General features: G+C 40.0%; 1 protein-coding gene across 1 annotated transcript; it reads right to left on the reverse strand.

The window, feature by feature from the left end:
- Positions 1-753: 753 nt before the first annotated feature.
- Positions 754-1,658, reverse strand: LOC130469320 (zinc finger CCCH domain-containing protein 18-like). The gene is made up of 2 exons (XM_056838471.1): positions 1,368-1,658; positions 754-984 (listed from the first exon to the last, which is right to left on the reverse strand). The coding sequence occupies exons 1-2, from the start codon at positions 1,447-1,449 to the stop codon at positions 758-760; spliced, it is 309 nt and encodes a 102-aa protein (XP_056694449.1). The 5' UTR covers positions 1,450-1,658; the 3' UTR covers positions 754-757.
- Between the last annotated feature and the right edge of the window lie 8,564 nt (positions 1,659-10,222).

Consider the following 10,222-nt stretch of genomic DNA (forward strand, 5'->3'; position numbering starts at 1 on the left):
ATAAGAATAAAATGAGTCATTAGGTTCGTTAGTTCAAAGTTGGGAGCGAAAAATGTCATTTTAGCCTAATTATGACCTATAATGGCCAAACAAGTCTCAAATGTGCATAAATAGATTGGATTGAGTCTTGGAAAGTTAAAGCTAATCATATAAATCATGTAGTAAGTTTGAAATGAGTTCTTAGGTTCATTAGTTCAAAGTTGGGAGCGAAAATGTCATTTTAGCCTAAATATGACCTATATAGCCAAACAAGTCTCAAATGTACATAAATAGATTGGATTGAGTCTTGGAAAGTTACAACTAATCATATGCCTATTTCCACCCAAATCCAAGAACAACCTATGCCTATTTCCAAAAAAGAAAAAGGGAGGGAAAGAAAAAGAAAGATAATACAAGAGCATGTTAAAGACCAAAAAATAAAAACAAGTAGAAACTTAGCTGATTTTCATATTAGCTTTATGACTTATTTTTTCCCCACATGGAATCCTTCTTCAGCTAATTCCATTAATTAATTAAATGAGAAAACAAATTAAATAATTAACCAACACCAAAGTACATGCAAGAAACAAAATTAGATGTCTTACATTTTTCCTCAACCGGCTTTTCCTTGCTGCCTCACGGTTCTGAGCAAGCCTTCGTAGAGTCTATAATAATAAATCTTTAAAGATGTTACAAAAATGAAGCTACAAGATGTCAAATAGCATGAAAAGAGAAGAGTGAACAACTTCTAACCTTATGATCAGTCTCCTTCGATCTGTCACTCGAATGATAATGACATTGCTTCTGCCCCCACCGTCTCTGAGCTTCCATCGTCACGAAATACAACCAGGCCTTTATTGAGTTTGTCGTCCCAAGATTCAAGTTCAGCCTCTCTCCAAATGCTAGCTCCATTCCCTGAAACTGCCAAAATGCTAGCTCCTACAAATGGCTGCCCCCAACTAGGTGACACATACTTCTTCAGGGAAGACAGGGACATTAGTGTTCCTGTAGCAGATAACAATACAATATTTAGGTAAGATAACAGCTGGAATTACCAAAATGGCCTGCAATATATATATATGGGGATTTTGAACTACATATTGGAAATCTACAAGTAAAGAATCTGGAAACAGATGCAGAGATTGTACTTTTATATCACAAAAGAAGATTAGTACGTAAACCTGGAAAATCTAGATTGGTCAAATAGACAGAACAAATTAGGCTACCATTCTTTGCTTAGAGTGATTAAATACAAAACTCTGCCCTTACAAATTAGACCACCTACACTAGGCCCATTTAAATTCCTACTACACAACACAGCAACTGTCTCCAAACTCCAAAGTCTAACTGTTCTACATAGCAGAATTATACACAATTCACAAACATACCATGCGATAACCGGCAGTTAGCACCATATCGACATCGTTGTTGAAGGAAGAACTTGCATATCTGCACTTTGTGGTCTACCATCAGTACATAAAGATAAAGAAAATAAAAGGCAGTTAATTTTCTTCCTCTACATCTCAAAACATCTAGGATTTTCAAGAGAGTAGAGTAATACAGAGATACATGAGCACTCGTGCAGTCATGCTTAGTGATTGCAGTTATATTCTAATACTTGTATATATCATATACGTCAGTGTTAAAATTATCATTTGCCTTTAGTTTTATGGTCACTCCAATCTAGATTGCAAGCAAGAAATATGAAGTATTTAGGTTTAATTCTAAACCCACTGGTTAAAAGTATTTCAGCTTTGTTAGGAGTCCAGCTTGTGAAGCACATATAAAATCAGACTAAACTCCCATCTGTATCCAGCATTCTAGCCAGAAAAACTGGGAATCCTAAGACTCCTAAGGACACTTCCCTCCCTAAGGCCAAAGAAACAGAACCAAAACTTCCCGAAACCCTATAGGATCTTGCCTGAAACTTCTCTGCTCCAAGCTTTTTCCCTTAAACGAAAATCAAAACGAAAATCAAAACGAAAATCAAAAACGAAAATCAAAACGAAAATCAAAACGAAAATCAAAAACGAAAATCAAAAACAATAATCAAAACGAAAATCAAAAACTAAAATTGAACCCTAATCTGAAAACGAAAATAAAAAACGAAAATAAAAATTGAACACACCATAGCAAAACCACCGGAACCACGACGCCGAGCAACCACCGGAACCACGACGCGACGGGGAGATGTTGAACCCCCGGCCGACCAAGAATATAACCTTTCAGTGACAGGCCGCGCGAGAATTGAACGGGATGGGGGAGATGAGGCGAGAACACCACACACCGGCGAAGACAGCGACGCAGGGCTGAGCAACGCTTGGGTTCGACGGCGACGTAGGGCTGAGTTCGACGGCGACGCAAGGCTGAGTTCGACGGTTTGTTTGGATATTTGTTTAAGGGAAAAAGCTTGGAGCAGAGAAAGAACAACGTACGTTTGAGCCCGCTCGTTTGAGCGCGGTTTATTGCATAGGAAAGTAAAAAATTTTGAAACGCGGATTTGTTGCAGTGGGCAATAACATGTACGCTGCAATAAAGTCGGGTTGTTGCTGCGGACTTTTATTTTGTACGCTGCAACAAACACATTTGCTGCGAACAACTAAAATGTACGCTGCGATAACCCTTTAAAGGGTTTGACCCGCGTTGACCGACTGGTTGTTGAAGCGTATTTATACATGTACGCTGCAACAAGGGGGCTGCAACAGGGGTTTTTTCTACTAGTGAGGTCAGGATATGTTCTCTTGGATCGGACGTCCCGTCATACATAGGCATATTGGGTGGACTGAACCGTTTAGGGATGTCTATTGCATCAATGGGATCAGCGTACGGCGAGTCGGCATAACTTTCTAGGTTGGCTTCTTTGATTGGTGTTGGTACTCCTGGAATTTTGTTTATCATGGTCATAATTTGTTGGAGTTGGTAATTGGTGTTCTCGCAGATGCTGTTAAGCACCGGGACAAGTGGGCTGAAGGTTTCGGGAATACTGGCGTGGAGATGCTGATAATAGGTATTTTGGGGGTATACGCCATGAGGCTGGTGGGGAGTAAACTACGGTACCACTTGATGCATATATTGGGGCGTTCCTTGAGTCGCGTGGGTACCTGCAACATAAGGGAAAGGCGTTACAAAGCCGTGACTAACCGGAGCGACTGACCTGTTAAGAGGAGTGTATGGAGAATAGTTTCGAGAAGAGTCAGGTCGCATTAGTGCGCTTGGCAACACTGTTTGTGGCGCCTGGCTGGCTGGGGGAGCTGTCATCAACTGGGGGAGCGCTCCTGGTGCCGAAGCGACTACGTTGACAACGGGTTGGACGACTTGCTGGGAGAGGATCTGGTCCCGTTGCATCTGAGCTACCGGCGCCAATCCTGCTGTTGGGAGTGAAACGGGTAGAGGCATCGACATGGTCACCATTGGGGGAGGTAACAGTCGGGATGCTGGAGCGGAGGTAGGGATCGACATCATGGCGGATGTCGTCGTGCCGACCTGAGATGGGATGACCCGAGCAGCCGTCGTGGTGACGGTTGTCGTCGATGTTCCTGCGGAAAATGGTTGAGTTGGAGGTGGGGGAAGACAAATCGGGTTAGAGCGGGGATGATTCGGTAGTGGATCGAACTCGCGGATCTGCTGGAGAACAGGACCTCCAGGTTCGCCAAAGGGTAAGTGGAGGGGGTGATCCAAGGCAGCATCGAGATCCAAGCGGCGGTTCAGCCCGGAGGTGTCGTGTCGGTATTGGAACCTGGATCCGGTGGCGATGGAGGCGGTAGACCTGACTTGGGATTGCAGTGCTTCGTTTTCCCTTTCGAGGATGTTGATGCGCTGCTCCATGGCTTCGAAGCGGCGAGTGATGTCGTCGGATGAACTAGCGTTTCCGGCCATGGTGATTGGAATGGTATTATCGAGCTTCTTTTGATTGTCAGCCCCACGGTGGGCGCCAAATTGTTTTGGACAAATTCGACTTAGGGACGAACTTGTCTTGATGATGGTGCTAACAATCGATCGAGCTAGATAATTGAATATGGTGAGAACAAGTTGTAAAAGCATAAGGTAATTGTAAGTTTATTGCTTGAGAGTTGCGTATACAAAACAAGCACGACTAAGCCATTTTATAGGCATTTACAACATGAGTGTAACGTTTATGGAATAATTGCCCATAATTAGATAATAAATCCGTAATGAAATCCGGCTCCATCAACGGTTGTAACGTCCGTTTTGAGCCCAGCAGTTGGGAAGACCGTTCGATTAGTACCACCTCACGCCTTGTTGGCATCCACGCACACAATTCTTGCCACGTATGCCCACGTCACCAAGAGGGTATTTTCCCCCCTAACAACAGTGCTTCATCCTTTGCTTCATTAAAGTCCGAGAGAAAGTCTTCCATTAGTAGCGCTTTTCGAGCCATAACAATATTTTCCTACAACGATGAATGAATGGTAATTAGGAGCAGTAGTTTGTAGGATAGCTAAATATGAGGGCTAAATACAAAGCCACTTACCAGTCCATATTTTGATACGATACGAGCGGCCGATGACTTTATCCAACCCAACATTAGTACGCCGCAGCTATGACTGAAAAAACACCAGTTGTGATTAAACGGGGAATTAAAATTGAATTGACACATAGAATGAATCATCAGTCCACTGGTTCACATACTTGTCGGTGTTGTTCATAAGCTCGACTACTTGTCTTCCCCAACTACCCATTGCGCCTAGTTCCCACTGGGGGTCATGGACATTTAACATCGTGTCGATGGCCGGGATTTGTGATGTAAAGCATTAATACTAATCTGAACATTAATCCCAGAAATTGTAGTTTGTAAATGACAATGGGCGTAAAAATTTTGGAAGCAAAACATACCATATTTTTCACAATGGACTTATGCTTCTCTTCGGGGTTGGGGTACATAGTATCCATGAACCATATGGTCTTCTCCTTCAACTCAAATGCAGCACACCACCAATGATCATCGTCCAACACAGGAACAAAAATCTGATTCCATCATATTACCAATGAATTAATAGTTATTTGTTTATTCAGAGAAACATGTGAAAGGAGAATGTTACTTCCTCGGAAAAATACCACACAAATCTGGGATGCAGTTATGTCACGAAGCGGTTGGCCGTGCTTCTTTGCCAGATGTTCGAAAGGATCCTTATTCGTAATTACCCTCATCTGTAATATAAAATGATGTTCAATAAATATATTCTGGTGTGTCACTTAATCACCAGATACTTAAAAGTGTGATTTAAATAATTAAAAATGTGATTTAATAATTCAAAATTAAAAATGTGATTTAAATAGTAGAAAATGTGATTTAATAAGTCAAACTTCAAAATGTGATTTAAATACTTAAAAATGTGATTTGATTATTCAATTCAAGGCGTAATTACCACAAAAGTTGGGTCAAGCATAATTCTCCGACTCTTGCCTTCGTAATCCAATGCCCACTTTTTCATATACATCTGCGCAGCCATCCTTACATAGTCAGCACTGACCCTCGCTCTTGTATGCAGGACCCCATAGCAGTCTCTTTGGGTTGCACTCTTGTCATCGCATTTAATCATGACTTGTCCTGGACTGCACAACAAGACGCAGAACTGGTTTAGTTAAGGTATTAAATGGGATCATATTCTTATAAGTTGATTAACTTACTTAGCCTCGTCTCTCAAATCTTTCTATCTCTTGACGAACGTAGTTATGTCATTCACCGGACCTGTGACCCTTTGGTTTGTGCCAGACACGAAATCTCCCGAAAATACTGCTGAAGATGGAACATGAGTTCGGTGTCCTAAACTCCTCCTCCTTGGTCCTCCTGCAGCAGCGACCTCATTCAACTCCTCTTGATTGACATGCTCATCCTCATTCAACTCCTTACTAGTCACTGGGTCGTCCTGATTCAACTCCTTATTGTTCACAGGATCATTCTCAGCAGTGCTGTGACATTTTTTGTTACCTTGTGCTGCTACTACGGATTGGAGAGATTCATTTTCAACGTTGCTAATACTTGATGCTGATTGTCAATGTGCAACAAATCGTCGACAGAGGCCATCTTCTTGTTGAACACTTGTTGCTCAATTTGGGTTCTTTGCGAGGTTGTAATGATCATCTTTGGACTTCCCATTTGCTCAAGAGACGTGAATGGTTGATTCAAACCAAGATCAAGATCTTGTATATTATCAGCAAATTGTTGTACCGGAGGAGAAGGGATATGGAACTGGTCATGTATGGTAAAGCCAAATGGTCTTGTGTTGTCCTGTGCCGTTTGCAACTTATCAATCTTCTCCTCCAGCCTCTCTAGGTAAGGTGTGATCAACTTCATAATCTGTACCATGACCAAATTTTAGTGTGTATACTCGAACGATTTATAAAATGTAAAAAAATAAATGTGTAGATGAATTATATACATTATTAACTAGCCTTGTATCCTCGCAATCCTCATCTTCCAACGAGATGGGTGTAATTTTGTCTCTGGCGAGTCGGGGATGTGGTTCCCCATATGCAACGTCCAGTGACTGCCACAATAAACATTAAACATTTCCATAAATAATTAATAACCAGAATAAGTTAGCTACACGTGATTTTTATTTTGTGATTCATTGTAAAAGGATCAACTTACTGAAAGCTTTCCGTAGTCATCAGTGTCCTTCTTGTCCAAACCCCTAGCCAGGAAGACATGCTCAGTTGTCCAAACTCCTATCCTTGGAAACTCGTTCCACGACAGAGGAGGCCTATTCAAATGATCTAACTAGAATATCTATTGACCAAATGCAATGTTAATAATTTATTTAAAAAAAACGGAAATTAACATTCAATATGGGGAAAAGTCTTTGGAAAAGTACCAAGGGGAACAGAGTACAACCACCACATCCCGCCACGAACCCTGCTTTATCAAACTTCTCAGCAAACTCACAAGACTTAGTCATAAGCCACTCATGGGAAAACGTACACCAATCATATTCAATTGACCTGTCTTCCACGGTACATGCTTGCATCAAGGGCTTAGACATATACGATCCATCAGTTGAAGGACATATGACCAGACCCAAAAGCGCCATCAAGAAAGCAGTACGGAATTCGCCACGGGCCGACTCGTTTTCTAGCTCGATGACGTTGCCCTCTTCATCCTCTTCGACTAACGCATCGATGACTGAACGCAACAATACCATTTCCTTTCCCTCTCCATTCACCGTTGTAAATTTCCGAGACACCTTCCCAGCCTTAACAACCAACGCCGGACTATCAACCACGTCGAAGGGAACCGTCTTACTTCCCATTGGGAGATCAAATACGCATTTCCATTGTGTTGGGGACAACGGTAAGACTCTACCATCACCTGCAACCAAGGTCTGGGCAACTCCATCCACCCTAGTCATTAACCAATAGCAGAACTGTCGCGAGAGTTGGGTCATCTTCAACTTTAGCATCCCACCAAAACCCATTTGTTTAACAACTTCAATCCTAGAAGCATCAAGCCTTTTGATCAACTTAGAAAATGCATCAACACGGCAAATGATCGCTGGTTGCTGTAAACATGAAAGCGTATGGTCATATGCAAACATACCTAGACAACTAGAAATGAATAATGGGACCCTGAGTTTTAATGAAAACAAGTCTTTGATTTAGATACAGTGGACTGACTAACCTTGTTGCGACATTTTAATAGTTGTGTCGCAACACATAACTCTTCCCTCTTAACTTGTTCCCCCATTGACAGACCTTTGGTTCTTCTCGCAACATATTGCTGCTCCTGAATAACAATAAGAAATATATTACTCCCTCCGTCCCTGAATACTCGCACCGCTTTCCTTTTCGGGCCGTCCCTTAATACTTGCACCGCTTCTATAAATGGAAATTTATACCAATATTATATTATTTCTCACACTTACTTACTAACCCCACCTACACCCCTATTCCATACAAAAAAATCATTTAAAAATTCACACCCCCACTCACCACTCTCCACCTCTTACCCATTTCCCACTAACTATATTAAAAAAATACCCCACTATCAACTAACACTCATTAAATTAATAAATCAATTTAAATGTCTTAAACTCCGCACCGGTCAAACCGGTGCGAGTATTAAGGGACGAAGGGAGTAAGAATTAGTTTTTGTCAATCAATAGGGGAACCAATTACAATGACTCACTCTTGCTGCATTGCTTTACCTGTGGCCGTGGCTTTGGGGTAGGAAATCGTCTCCTTTTTACACCTTGCTGGGGTAATATTTTCCGAGATACTTGTTGTTTGTATCCCCTCTTAATTGGATGTCGCTCTCGCTCTGGCACTTCATCGTACTCCTCATCAGAATTCTCAACTTCATCATAGTTAGTCTCCTCAGCTTCATAGTCCTCATCACCCTCATCCTGACTTTCGTCTTCGTACGAATCTTCTTCTACGACCGCCCTACTCTTCTTCGTTTGCGGATTATGATCATGTTTAAGTACACTCAAGTCACCGGTGAAGTATTTACACAGATCATCATCACCATAGTCCTCCAAAGTTTTATGTTTTTTATATTTGGACTTTGAAGTTCCCTCATATTCAATGACATTATTCCCCACTTTTCTCTTCGTATGACTATGAACTAATCCCTTCCTCATGACAGTGTGAAAATAATAAATTTGGACTCAAAATCTATGTAAAATCACCAACAACAAACACAAAAAATAACCAAAGATTACGCAAACTTTATAGTCATCTCAAATCACCAACAACTCACAGAAAAAGTACCAAACTTTAATCAAATTGAGTCCCTTACTTCAATTTTACAAAACCAAATTTCAAAACGAGAACTATATATTTGGGCCCTTTGAAAAAATTGAGTACGACTACTCAATACTGATGTCAACTCATCAACAAAGAACGCAAAAAGTGACCATACATTACTCAATTTGTAAAAACCCTAATTTAAGAACCCTAATTTATAATCTAGAAGTTTTGAATTGGGTCTTTTCATAAACTTTACTACAATTATTATATACGCCTGTCAAATCACCATACAACCAACGGAAAAAAACTCATACATAACTCTAAATGGGTATGTTTATTCCATTTAAGGAACCCTAATTTTAAATTGGGAACAATTGAATTGGGAACAAGTTGTGATTGACATTGAAATACTGAAATTGTAAATAAAATAATGACTTTGTTACCTTGATGGTGGATTTGGTGAACGCCGTCGACGAGCCAAGTCGGAGTGGGGAAGTCGAAGAACAGCGAAACTTCAGGAGAGAGAAAATACACAAGAAGAAATGACACGAGTGAGAACGGATTTTCCTATATTAATTTTATTTAAAAAATAAAAGTATTGGGTTAATATAAAGTTATATCTACTGTGGAGTCGACAAGTGTCTTTGTTTTGAATAATAAATTTCTTTGAAATTTTCGTGTCAGTCAAATCTCCCGCCAATAAAAAAAGAAACACTACTAGGACAATTTTAAGTCTCCTATGATTGAATCATTTTTAAATCACAAAGTACGAACTTGTCACATTTATAAAGTTTTACGTACCAATTTCCCTAGTATCTAGCATATTTATAAAATTATAAGTACCAAATGACGATAGTATCTAATAAAATTATAGAACGGTAGGTACCATTACCAAAAAGGACATAACGAATAGTTCAAAGATGTACTGTAATGCTTTGAAACTACTCAGTGTGAAGGCTTAAAGGTTCAGGGCTAAGGGTTAAGGGTCAATGGTCAAGGGATAAGGGTTAAGGGTTAATGGCTAGGGGTTGCGTTGGTAAAGGTTTATTTGAGCGTATATCTTAGGCAAATGTACAAATCAATTAAAATAAGGCCAACTAGCCATGTAATGTTATTGATATTTTTCATGGCCTAGTGAATATGCTTACAAATTATAACCTTAAGGCCATGGGTTCGAGGGTTGGTACGACCGTAGTTATAATGTGTGTAAAAAAAATTAGGAATTCTAAAATACTTTTTTGTTTTCAAGGAAGGAAAAAAAATTAATCGTATCGGTTTGTTTAATTGAAATAGATAAAGAACTTATTTTAACGTATATCATAAGAATGTGTACAAATAAATTAAAATAAGTCCCACTAGGCATGTAATGTTATTTATATTTTTCAATGCAAAAATCTGTCTACAAAAAATAACGTATTATAAATTACCTTTTGTTTTTTAAAAAGGCTTATCTGTTTGTATTATCAATAGTATTATCTGTTTGTTTTATTGAAATAGAATAAGAGCATTTCGGATGTCGGGTCGGATTTTGTCA

This window comes from Spinacia oleracea, chromosome 3, assembly GCF_020520425.1.
Source record: "Spinacia oleracea cultivar Varoflay chromosome 3, BTI_SOV_V1, whole genome shotgun sequence".
NCBI lineage: Eukaryota > Viridiplantae > Streptophyta > Magnoliopsida > Caryophyllales > Amaranthaceae > Spinacia > Spinacia oleracea.

Bases quoted from the DNA above. Each gene is read 5' to 3' on its own strand.
- LOC130469320 (XM_056838471.1), bottom strand. From the start codon at position 1,449: ATGGTAGACCACAAAGTGCAGATATGCAAGTTCTTCCTTCAACAACGA. The intron at 985-1,367 runs GTATGTTTGTGA...TATCTGCTACAG, and splicing joins TAACTGCCGGTTATCGCATG to GAACACTAATGTCCCTGTCT.